Source organism: Triturus cristatus, chromosome 1_2, assembly GCF_964204655.1.
Source record: "Triturus cristatus chromosome 1_2, aTriCri1.1, whole genome shotgun sequence".
NCBI classification, from domain to species: domain Eukaryota; kingdom Metazoa; phylum Chordata; class Amphibia; order Caudata; family Salamandridae; genus Triturus; species Triturus cristatus.
Window position 1 is genome coordinate 516,454,045 of NC_140580.1, and position 12,596 is coordinate 516,466,640.

The 12,596-nt window shown below is 44.8% G+C and overlaps 1 protein-coding gene across 3 annotated transcripts in view; it reads right to left on the minus strand.

The window, feature by feature from the left end:
* Positions 1–5,445: 5,445 nt before the first annotated feature.
* The window catches only part of FANK1 (fibronectin type III and ankyrin repeat domains 1), a 1,120,241-nt gene continuing 1,113,090 nt past the window's right edge, over positions 5,446–12,596 (minus strand). For 2 of the 3 annotated variants that reach the window (XM_085606238.1, XM_085606242.1), the window contains 3 exons: positions 6,401–6,478; positions 6,275–6,319; positions 5,446–6,171 (listed from right to left, as the gene is read on the minus strand). In XM_085606238.1, coding sequence (XP_085462364.1) covers positions 6,133–6,171; positions 6,275–6,319; positions 6,401–6,478 — 162 coding nt within the window. In that variant the 3' untranslated portion in view covers positions 5,446–6,132. The remainder of the gene's footprint in view (positions 6,172–6,274; positions 6,320–6,400; positions 6,479–12,596) is intronic. The other variant, XM_085606240.1, reaches the window with a different exon arrangement.

The following is a 12,596-nucleotide window of genomic DNA, read 5'->3' on the forward strand; positions in this document are numbered from 1 at the left end:
CTGAAGAAGCGTGTACCCCTGCCACTGCCAGACGACTCTTGGGCGAAAGACAGGGTCACAAATCAGGACAGAGAGCTGATCCTTCACTTTGTTCCAGTTTTTTGTTGCCCAGGTGAGAGAGGCACAGACTGATAACAAGAGCAAGGAGGTTTTACTTGAGGTGACCCCCTCTGAAACAAGGGTTGCTTCGGATCTGTGCATCAGGCCTCTGAGTTCCGGTCCCCAACTGAAAGTGAGCCTGTACCTTTGTTTGTTGATCAAGAAGTGCCTGGGCACATTAGGTACAATCTGCAGCCCCGACGAAAGAGCAGTGCGCCAGCAGAGCAATACAGGAGTTAGGGAAGGACTTGAGTTCAGGGTACAGGTGCTGTGCCTTTGGTGCCTGTTAAATTAGAGTGAAGAATACTGGTGCACTGCCTGAGACACTGGACAGGATCGTTGAGGGCATTTGCCCTGGAGGGCGATTGCCCTATCCTAAAAGAAAGTATTTTCCCTTAAGCCTGGGCCGTGATTGTTTTTCTGGGTTGCAAGTTGTGCAGCTCCACCGTGGGAGAAGTGAACACTTGATGAGCGATAAGAGCCTGCCTGTGAGGCTCAGACTGACACAGAGAGAAGACTCCCCTCTGGCTGGTTGTACAGCGGCTTCAATTCCCCAAGTCCTTTTTTTGTTAGCGATGTACCCCTTTGATCATCCCATTGTTGAGGAGCAGCCCTTTGCAGCTCCTAGTCCTAATTTCCATGGCCCCGTTTGGTCCTCCTGGTCCCCCAAAACAAAGATTGTTTTTGTGACAATATGTGTATTTGCTTTAATATTTGTATTTGGAATACTGTTTTTTCTGCAAGAAAAATATTTTGTGCACACTTTGATAAATACTACTCCGCCCCCTCCGTACATATCATTGGTACTCTAGCCCTCATAAAGAAGAACACCGGAAGGTCTATCAATAAAATGTTTTTATTTAGACATTGCATCAGACATGTGTTGTTGGCTATTTTGAAACTGAATAAAATAGCCACTGAAATCCACCAGAACTCAGGGACATGGACTTGGACTGGTTGGCTTTGGACACTGTTTTCCGTCTGGGGCTGGAAGTTATTATCAACCCTATATATAACTGTTGCGATCCTTTTTACCCCCGCTACCTTCGTATACAATGTGGCCCAATGCTTTGTTTCCTTTGTACTGCTACCTCATGTATCCCAGTCAAACAAAATACCAAAAATGTAAATGCCTGACTAGTAACTGATCAAGTGATTAGTCAACTGATGTTAGTGAATATAGGAGATAACTTTAATGTTTCCTCTATTGCATAGCGAATATCTTCAGCTAATGCTAAAAGGGCCATCTGTGGAAATTGCAGAAATTACCGTTAGCATAAGCTGAAGCCATTTTGTTTGTGGCATCCATTTTCGTTAGCCATGTGTTAGCCATGTGCTTCTTCAATCTTCACTGTTGCCTGCTTTTCTATTCTGCTTGAGTCATCAACTATAGTTAACTCCTTCAGTACTGAGCCAGAGCACTGCGCATGCTCAGAAAGGCCTGTAGCTGCTAGAATGCACCCATCTTAGACTGTAACTGTCAGGCTATTACAACTGAAGTAATCAGGACATCTCCCCTCCCACTTTGTTGAACAAGCAATTTACTCAGTGGTAAATAGGGTATAAAAGACCCTTGGTTTCTGTATTCTATGGACTACCTCCTACAGTGGCCTGAGGGTACTGTATTGACGTAGTCCCACTCATGATAGGTTAATAAACTTGTTATTTGATAGTCCAGCTTCCGTGCCAATCTCTACTTTGTTGGTTTAAGAACCAGTGGACAGATAAGGGTGAACCCCTGCACCAGTGGGCCCCTAAAAAGGCTCATTTCCACAAACTGGCGCCCAACGTGGGACTCATAGGAGACGCGGCCATCCGAGGGTGTGGTCTTGATGGAAGACAGGAATCTACTGAGGAGGTACCCTGCACGAGATGTACTTTATTTCCTAAGGCGGGTGCTCTACTGGCCCAGGCCAAATCGGGGTCGATTTTAGACACATTACCACCCAGGGCTGTGAATGTGCTAGCCCAGGTCTTGGCAGACACTTTGGCAGATATTTGTAATATCTACTTAGCCACAGCCACCTTTCCACGTAAATGGAAAGTAGCGCATATTAAACCTCTGCTGAAAAAGGCTTTAGCAGACCCTATGGACGCGCAAAACTACAGATCTATTTCCCTTCTCCCGTGCTGTTCCAAAATTATGGAAACACTAATAAACCGCCATCTTTCTAGCTATCTAGAACAGAACAAGATACTGGATCCATCTCAGTCAGGCTTCCACGCATCTTATAGCACGGAGGCTGCCTTGCTTGAGGTCACAGATACGCTGAGGATGTCGCTGGATAAGGATTTCCCAGTTATGTTAGTACTGCTGGATTTGTCGGCAGCCTTCGACACCATCTCCCATCGTATCCTGTTTAACAGGCTTCGAGAGATTGGTGTCCGAGGCCTGGCCTTTAAATGTATCCAGAGTTACCTCTCCGACAGAACACAATGTGTCCAGTTAGAATCCTATGTGTCGCCTACAGCTGCAGTGCACAGGTACCTCAAGGCTCTATATTGAGCCCCACATTGTTCAACTTATATGTTTTCCCTTTGGCTTTAACCATCAGGAATTGTGGGTTTGAAACCATATCCTATGCTGATGATACGCAGCTGATAGTACATATAGAGAATGATCCTGCTGCAAGGAAAGCCAAGTTCTTAAATTGTATGATCAGCATAGCAGACTGGATGAGGAAAAAATGTTTACAACTAAATTCCTCGAAAACAGAGATTCTCTTGTTTGGCAAGGCAGAAGAACTGTGGACTTCCGATTGGTGGCCTTCGGAACTAGGGGAAGCCCCCTCCCCGAGAAGCTGGGAGAAGAACCTAGGGATCAAAATCGATAATAAGCTTTCAATGGAGGAACAAGTGAAGACACTTGCAGGCTCCTGTTTCGGGACCATACGGATGCTTAGAAAGATCTTCACATGGATTCCGCTCAACGCCAGGAAGACTTTCATTCAGGCGCTGTTAATCAGCCGCCTTGACTACGGCAATTCCCTGCTGGTAGGAATTAGGGAGTACCTGTTAGCCAAACTACAGGTCGTGCAAAATACAGCTGCCCGACTCGCCCTTTTCAAACCAGCCCGAACCCCCTCTCTTCCTCTGCTACGCCAACTTCATTGGCTTCCGGTCAGGAAATGGGCCATCTTCAAATTGTTGTGCTTGGTCTATAGGTCCTTGCATGGAATGGGTCTGGCTTATTTGACCAACAAACTTGAACAGTATCAGCCTGTACGTCAGTTTAGATCCAGCAACAGCAACCGACTCTGCAGCCGAAGAATTAGGAAAGTTAAAATGGGGGGTCGTGCCTTTTCCTATCTGGCTCCCAAACTCTGGAACGACCTCCTCGACCAAATCCGGGACTGCCCCAATCTGCCCCAATTTAAAAAAATGCTTAAGACCTGGCTCATTTAAGTCGCACTTTACATGATGCCTTTGTTCTCAGGCACCGAGAGATCCCCTTGGGGATGATTTGTGCGTGATACAAATGATTTAAAGTAAAGTGCATAAGTAATGGGGTAACATGTCCTCCCAGTGCAGCGCCATGCAGGAACTGCTCACACAGAACCCCCAACATTCATGAATCAAGAACCCATACAAATGTAAACACACCCCGCGGCTACAGCGCTAGCACGTGTAATGAAATACAAACCAGCATGAGCCCACAACTGCTTGCTAAATCACTTCCACGTCAATGGGTTACACATGCTATCCTTAACTATTCAGGGTAACCCAGATGAGCCTGGGCAGCAATGGCAAAATAAATAGCATTTAGAAAAGAATTGCCCACCAGGTGATTTTGATGCCAGAATGGAAAATGCGTCTGAATAAGCCTCCTCTCAAATGATTGGGTTTCTCAACTCAAGTTTATATGAATGTTCAAAGTGTTGGACTGCAACAAATGGGTCTTCCCAGAAATATGGCAAAAATTGGCACATTGGTTTTATCGCTCTGCCAACTTGAAGTTACACATCAATGTCCTCATTCCAAAGGCATTCATCCAAAGAGACAAAGATCAAGGAATTGAACGGGTTCTAAATTCTCTGAATTCTTCAGGAGGGGTCTGGTATTGAATTGAAGGTAGGTGCACTAAGGAGTCAATCTTCTGCCAATGGGACCTCTAGAGAGCCTTAGGTTGTATGCCTGGAGATTGCTGCAGGGTTAGTCCCTGTGATTGCTGCTAGTGTTAAGTCTCATAAAGCTCGCTCTAGGCTATTGGTATTAAATTCCTGCCCTCAAATACCTTCTTTTTGGTTGCCATTACACCATACAAATTAGGGTCCCTGCTGTGTAATCCTCTATAATTTAGAATGTTCTTTAATTGGCTGGTTTTCGAGAATATGCTTTCCTTTATGCTTAAAGCATTTTTCCTCTCTGAACAAGTTCCTACCCTAATCATCAGAGGTAGTGTTCATGCATTAAGTGCCTGAAAACATTTCTCGACCGTCACGCTCTTTTGGAAAGTCTTAAGATTTCTGTCCAATCCCTAAGGGCGGCCTGGATGGCAATTTTAGAAACATATAGTACCAATGTCCCATTTGGAAAATCCACTGGAATGATGGCCAATTCATGGGATGTGATTCATGGGTTTTAATAATTGTGTATTTATGAAGCTGCTTCATTGTCAGTGCCAATGAATTCCATTCTCATATACTGACTGCCCATTAGGCAGGAGGCCGCGCTGAAAATTTGGTTCAACTGTTCCCTATGCAGTGAGTTGAAGCCATGGAAACCAATATACAGGTGAGACAGCAGCAATGATCTCATGTGAATTTGCTGATGAGCTCTCTGGTCGAACCATGTGTCACTAGTATATTTCCGAATTTAGGAGAATATGAAGTGGGGCCAGAAGCTAGGGTCTGATAACTTACTGATCATCTTTAGTACTTACTGCCACATCTTTGTCTTCGCATTCCTACCTGTGAGCTCAAGCCCGTTCTTTGATGGTTTGCTTGGCTGCTTGGATGTTAAATAGAGGGACTACGGAACAGAGACTCTACAACTCCTGCCAAGTGGAGAAGTCCTTATGATGGCATTTGTTTATTTGGTTAATAAAGGAGGTGGGAGAAGTGCCTGTCTTAAGAGATTGGCTCATCTCAAGTGAACTTTGCTGATGAGGCAAGGAGCAATGAAACTTACAGATGACAAGGGGAGTCCCCCAAAATGTTAGTACCAGTGAGCAAGACAGTGGGTTTTTCGTGCACCTCATATTTCACGTCAAGGAGATGAAACAAGAATTATTTCCGTGACTTAACCACGTACCGTTAACCAAGATGTTAAAAGTAATAAATGAGGTCAAAGCAATTTGTGAGAAGCAGTTCGGAAGCTCCTTAGCATACTGACAGAAAGACAAGACCATATACACTATATTTAATATTTTAGTTTCCGAACACTGTAACAGATAACAAATATCAATTTGTATACATTAATATGAAATCAATAACAAAATCTTGTAATTTTGCTTGACAGTTTCATTTAAAAAAACGGGCATTACTGAAAACATTTAAAACTGTTTTAAAGAATCAACAACTGAAAAATCAACGGATTAAGTGTCCCAATATATAGAAATGTATGTTGACCAGCATCTGCATGTATTTTTAATTTTTACCTAAATCAAACAAACGAACATTTGATTTCATCCGTTTTAAGCGCCATAAGACCAGAAATCAACGTGCTAAGGTCTGCCAGAATACAGAACGAGTAGCAAATTTTGTTGCATAACGTTTCCTTTAGCTACCAGAAAATTCAAGCAGAGAAAAAATGAAATGTATTGATTTGAGGGCATACAGGGATTGAACTCATCCTGACAAAAATGTGCATCCGTTAATAGGGTTCCGTCTTGGAGGAACTTACTCGAGGAATGTTGCGATGCCTTATGAGGGATACAATAACAAACTTTAAACAAAATAATTTTCATAGTTCGTATGTACACATTATCTGTTTTCACTGTCAGCGCGAAGTAGCCGATGTCTCCATTAAGAAAACTTGTTCAAGGGATGCGCACAAGTTGCCCTTCCAAAGATTTTGCTTGAATAGACAAGTCTAATTATTTTCGGTATTTTCTAGTAAGGCGATTATTTTCTATAAAAGAGACACGAATACAAAGACCATTAAATGTGACATAAAAGTGAGTGTTCTTTAAAAAAACAAATTGCATTCAAACTCTACGTCAAAAGTTATTTACCGTTCTGTGGAAAGCTTTGGCCATCTCCAAGATACTTCTTCCATACTGAAAAACAAAGCAAATCGTGCACTAAGTGAACATTCGTGTTTTTTTAAGTTAAAAACGAATACATTAAACAAGAGTTACCTCATTTTGAACTAAATGGTTGGCACCTTTTTCCAGAAGTAGCTTAACAAGTCCTTCATGATTATTTAATGTTGCGACCTGTAAATAATTAGATTACCGCGGCATTAATACCTAGAAATGTTATTTTACAAGCAAATATACATTGTACCTTCATCCTAAAACAAAAGCAAAATTCAAAATATTAAGCTCTCACTTCTAGGTTAAACAGAAGGCAAACATTATTGAAAAATTTCAGCACTGATAATGCTGTAGCATGTTAACTGTTCAGAATGACTGATTACATATGGAATAGTATGCGAAATCCACTACGTATTTTTTTTTTGTTGAGTTGTATATAGTGCAAACTTGGCTCGAGGGCGTTGGAGCGCTTTAGACGAGAACCAGACGTTCCACTTTTAGTTTAGCCCTGGGGGGGTGGAGGGTAAGTGTTTGCCCAGAATCATAGGAGTTCCACAGTTCCAAAGCCTTCAGCCCTAGCTGCTAAAACACATCTCCTCTCAGCTTTTGTGCAGGGCATGACAACCATCAATCTTGCTAGTTTCGGGCGAACAGTGTGGATGCAACAGAAAAACACAATCTGCTACTGGCGATGCTAGGTAGAGGGGGAAAAGATGGGAGACTGGGGAAAGGGATATCACAGTGGCGTGGACTCACTGCTTTCGAGCAGTTGCAAACTGACGCGCGTTTCGGTGTTGCCACCCCCAAAATTGGGGTGTCACCTTCTTCAGGGCGTAACTGTGAAAACAGAACGGGAGTCCATGGGGGTCTGGTGAGCTAAGGAAGACCGAACAGAGTAAATTAGTCTGCTGGGAGAGTAGAAACTGTATAAAAAATTCGATGGAAGGATCTGTATGGAAACGATTATAAGGGGTAATCGGAGAAAACGATATTCAAAATAACACTAATGAATTGGGGTTCAGGCTTCATCCACCAGGTGGCGTCGTCAACCTGGAAATAAGCAGGGAGCGGCCTTCCCGGTAAGTGATCGACGTAAGGCAAGGATGTTAAAGAAAGACGTTGAACCAGCTGGCGCCTAGTGTTCAGTGGTGGTCTGTGATTCTTGATCTTAGAAGTTAAGATAATGGAGGGACGATCCGATAGATAAAGGTAGTCTATATAACCGATTTGAATGCTCCAAAAAGTCAGGATAGTGGATATCAGTGCATCGATCGGCAGCAGGCGATAATCCGTGAACGCCCGCAGGGGACTAGGGGATTCCCGAGCTTGAGGCATACGGGATGACAGTGGGACCAATTTAAAGATCTTACAAAGGCTGTAACAGATGCTGGCCACATGATTGACATGATCGGACATTGAGAGTTGATTGTCGATCAGCACTCCTAGGTTACGAACTGGCGACTTGGGTGAGGGACATGTGCCTATATTGGTGGGCCACCAATCACTCGACCACAAGGTTTATGCTTTACCGAAGAGGATAATTTTGGTTTTACTGGCATTGAGTTGCAAATGATTATTTAGCATCCAGCAGTGTATGTCAGACATACACGGCCTGAACCGTAGTTTGGTGTCAGTAGGGTCTGGTCCAAGCGTGATTAGTAGCCGAGTATCTCCAGCGTACGATACTGTGTCAAAGCCGTGAGTTTTAATCACGCTGGCTAGGGGTGCCACGTACAGGTTGAAGAGTGTGGGGCTCAAAATAGAGCCCTGGAGGACACCCTTGTCTAGAAGTTGTCTGCTGGAGATGAATGTGCCCATTTGAACTTGGAGGTTCGATCTGTCAGGTAGCTCCTGAGCCAGTTCAACGAGGTGCCCCCGACACCCATCTCCCGCAGACGATTCAAAAGAGTGCAGTGGGAGATGGTGTCGAAGGCAGCCGACAGGTCGAGAAGGACCAAGATAGCAGACTGTCTGGCATCGAGAGAGAGTCTAATATTATCTACTATTTCTAGCAGGGCGGTTTCGGTGAGATTGAGAGGGATCCAGCAGATTACTGTTCTCCAGGTAGGTGGTGAGTTGTTTGTTGACTAATGACTCTAGGACCTTCCAGAAGAAAGGGAGAAGGGAAATGGGCTGATAGTTGTTAGGCCGCTTAGGGTCTAGAGAGGGCTTCTTTAGTATGGGTCTAACCATGGCCCCTTTCCATCTAGTTGGAACGGTTGAGTGTAGTAAAGATAAGTTGAGGAGCTTGGTTAGGCCAGGAAGAAGGTCTGGCCCAATTTTGGACAGAATATGAGAGGAAACTGGGTCAGTAGGTGATCCAGATTTGACCTTACCGAGAGCAATTCTGACATCCTCGTGGGTTAATTCAGTGAATTCATTGAAGGAGGTAGAGATCGGGGAGTGATCGCTAGGAGGCCCTTGATGTTGTTGTTCATCGACTGTGTGGGGAAGAGACTATGGATGTTGTTGATTCTGTCCACAAAAAAAGAGTACAAAGTATCCACACACTCTTGCGATGTAAGCTGTGCTGGTTGGAATGAATTTTGGCTGGTAAATTCTTTTAATATTATATAGGCCTGATTTATTCTATCCCCTAGGTAGTTTTTTTTGGCCATGGCTATATGGTCAAGATAGTGTCTGTGGGTGGATTTATAGATCTGTCTATCGACGATACGTTTGAGTGCTGCCTTCCTAGCAGCTAGCTTGTCTGATTTTAAGTCGGCGGTGACCCAGGGTGATAATTTGTATTGACGTTTGACTTTTATTTTCGGGAGCAATTCCGTCTAGGGTCCGACTGATTGCTGCCTCGAAAGACTCAGCTGCCGAGTTGGGATTGGCTGTTTCAGATAGGGGGGGGAGGGATTGGGGGTGATGGATAGAAAAGGTGGCTAAATTGACTTTGTCCCATGAGCTACTCAGTGTTGGTTCTTTACGTGAGTTGTTTAAGGTCTGGGTTACCTGAATGTAAAATTTTAATATATGATGGTCAGACCAGAGGACTGGAATTGGGGGCTCGACCTTAATGTGGGACAAGTTGGTGAATGAAAGGTCAAATGTGTGGCCTGCTTAGTGAGTGGGACAGACTATCAACTGGTTAAGACCCAGAGTATTTAGGCTTGAGATGAGAGTGTTGGTGTGAGTATCGGATAGAAGTTCGGCATGGTAGTTAAAATCTACTAATAAGAGAAAATTATTAGCAGCCAGGACATGGGGCGCAATAGTCTCAATCAAGTGACTTGAAAAGTGGGCTTTGTTGCCGGAGGGCGGTTGAGTAAGGCACCTCTCCAAGTCCCCTTGGACAAAGAAGATGTCTGGTTTCTCAAAGTTTAACAAGGTCCAGATTTCAAGAGCGTGTTTAGGGATAGAGCGTGCATTACAATATATCCCAGTTAGATAGTTGGGAGGGTCAGACGGGAAGTCATTTGGGGGATCAGTAGGGCATGGTTTAAAGGGGGATCGGCCACTGGGGGCAGTGGCTGTATGACCTGTGGTGATCTCGGCCAACAGAGGGGGATTTAAGAAATTCACGAGGGGGTTACTCTATTAAGTATGCGGAGCTCTTGACTGGTTTACTGTATTATAGCCATGGGTGAACGGCGGCTTTGTGGGATGACTGGAAAGGCAGAGAAGAGGGGCAGGCAAGGGAGAGAACAGCCAGAGTATTCGGCGTCCGGCGAAGGCCAGGCGGGCTTGAATTTGGTGTGCCGCTGGCACGCGGCTGAGCGCGTTCGCTGCGCCTCCGCTCTTAACACTTCCTTTTAACAGAAAGGAAGTGGGCGGAGAAATAAGGCAGCAGCGTCTGGAGCGCTGACTGTGAGATGGGTGCTTCCGGTGAAGGGAAGATTGTTGGTGCGGTTCCCTCCGCTCAAACGGCACAAGCTGCGGCGGAAAGGGGACTGCACGTCAGTGAACAGGTGAGGGCGACGCGGTGCAAGTTTAAAATAATTAAAACAGTTAGCACAATACTGTGAGACGGGCAGAGTAGAGTAGCGTGCCACGTCTAACCAGGTTTTCAGTTCCTGTTGAGGCTGATAGAGGCTGAAACATCTGTATCATAGCCTGAATATCCTGAACTACCTGCTCGGAAGGATAAGATCAAAATTGCACTGTGTCCAGAACAGCTTGGATAATAGGGAGCGTCTCAGAAGGAGACAGGTGTGATTTCACAACGTTGATACTGAATCTCAGCGAATGAGGAGGTTCGACGCAATCTGGAGGTGGGAGACAACAGCCTGGGGTGATCCTGCCTTCAGCAGCCAGTCGTCAAAATAGGGGAAGACTTGCACCCCTGATCTGCGACCACCACTATCACCTTGGTGAAGACCGATGGGGTGCTGTTAAGGCCAAAGTAGAGCACGATGAATTGAAAGTGCTCTTGGCTTACCGTAAACTATAGGTAACGTCGATGGGCAGGCAGAATGGGAAAATGAAAGTAAACGTCCTGCAAGTCCAGCGCTACCATCAAGTCTTCTGGGTCCAGGGCAGACAATACCTGAGCCAAAGTGGGCATCCTGAACTTCTCCTTTTTGAGGAAGAGGCTGAGGGTTTTCAGATCTAAGATATGGCAAAGCCCGTTGTTCTTTTTGGGGGTCAGAAAGTAGCGGGAATAGCAACCACTGCCTACTTCTGACACCGGAACCATCTCTGTTGCTACCTTGGCCAAGAGAGCCGTGACTTCCTTGCAGAGCAAGGACAAATAATCCTCCGTTAGCTGGCCGTGCGTGGGAGGCAAAGGGGGAGGGAAGGATTCAAAGAGAAGGGAGTAGTCCCTTCGAATAATCTGTAGCACCCACCTGTCCGATGTTATGGACTGCCAGGGGTGGAGTGATTCTGCCACCAACTGGCCACCCATGACCTTGTAGGGCAAGATTAGGAGGCCTTAGAGGCTGCAGCAGGATTGGTGGTAGTGGCAGACTTCAGGCTACCTGACCCACGGGGTCGGTAGGAACTGCATCCTCGTTCCTGCACCGACTGTGCAGCTGGCATGAGGCAGTGGCTGGAATAGTGTTGGCGTGGTTGAAAACCCCTTCCGTTGCCACGAAAGAGGCAATCGGCAGACTGAGTTTGATGGGGGCAACTGAGAGGCCCAAGGTCTTGGCTGTAGCCCGCGAGTCCTTAAAGCGCTCCAGTTCCAAGTCTGTCTTGTCTCCGAAGAGATGGTTTCCATCAAAGGGGATGTCAATGAGGGAAGCCTGAACATCCCCTGAAAAGCCAGATGTTCTCAGCCAAGCGTGGCATTGAAGCGTTGCCGACGTCGAAACACCTGGGAAATTCAAAGGTAAGGAATCTGTAGCTAGATGTCTGTATCAGAAATATAACAATGCCTCAAGATGTTGTTCTTTTTCATCCAAATAGTTTAGTTTACATGCCTTCCCATCTGCAGGACCAAACTTATGCAGGCACAACTGTAAAACAAATACAGAAGATTAAATTACAGAAACAAAGGCCCTAAATGTGAAAATAGAAACAAAAAAGTAGATAAACTAGTTAACAGAGAATATAGAACAGTGGATATCAATCCAAGCTAATGCACAAAATAGCAATCACAAGCGGCTCTCAGCAAGTTAAGCAAGCGCAACACCAAACCAGTAGTCAATCTCTTGTCGGTTCTGCTCGGCTCTAAGGGTTGAAGAACTGCAATCCGGAAACCGGCATGAAATCTTCTGGGACAACTTTAAAAGTCTCACTCCCCAATGATACAATAGACCTTATGTTATAGAGATCATTTGGATGCTCAGTGTCTCTAATCCAAAGTCTTTTCCTTTTAGGAAATTGTATACTTTGGTACCAGAGGAAACTTTATGGGTCCTGTCCATAGAGAAAAGCAAGAGGTGTAATAAATGGGGAATCCCTCCCCACTCGAGTACATGAGTATTTCATGCTCTTTTAATCCACGGTCTGGAAGAGAATAAATAAGGTCATGATCAACTCCTTATGAATTAGTAGCCATAGCATGGAGGAACTTATTCATCTATTCTTTTTACCAGTCAAAGTTCTGTTGCTGAACCAAATAAAGCTTTTGGATATAGAATTACACCCAATGAAAAAAGTTCAAAATTCAAAGATTCTTATATCTTCCTTATTTTTTTCCTACACCTTTGATTCCATATTAATTAAAATAATTACATCCTCATCTGTCTAGGAACAGTGTGGGAGGTGCAATCTGGTTTGCCTGGCCACGGGTCCAAAAAAGCTTTTGGATATAATGCTAGCCACAATCATACAGACGATAACAAGCAAGTGGAAGAACACAGTATCATGAAACTACGAGCAGTGTTGAAAGCTGTATGCCATA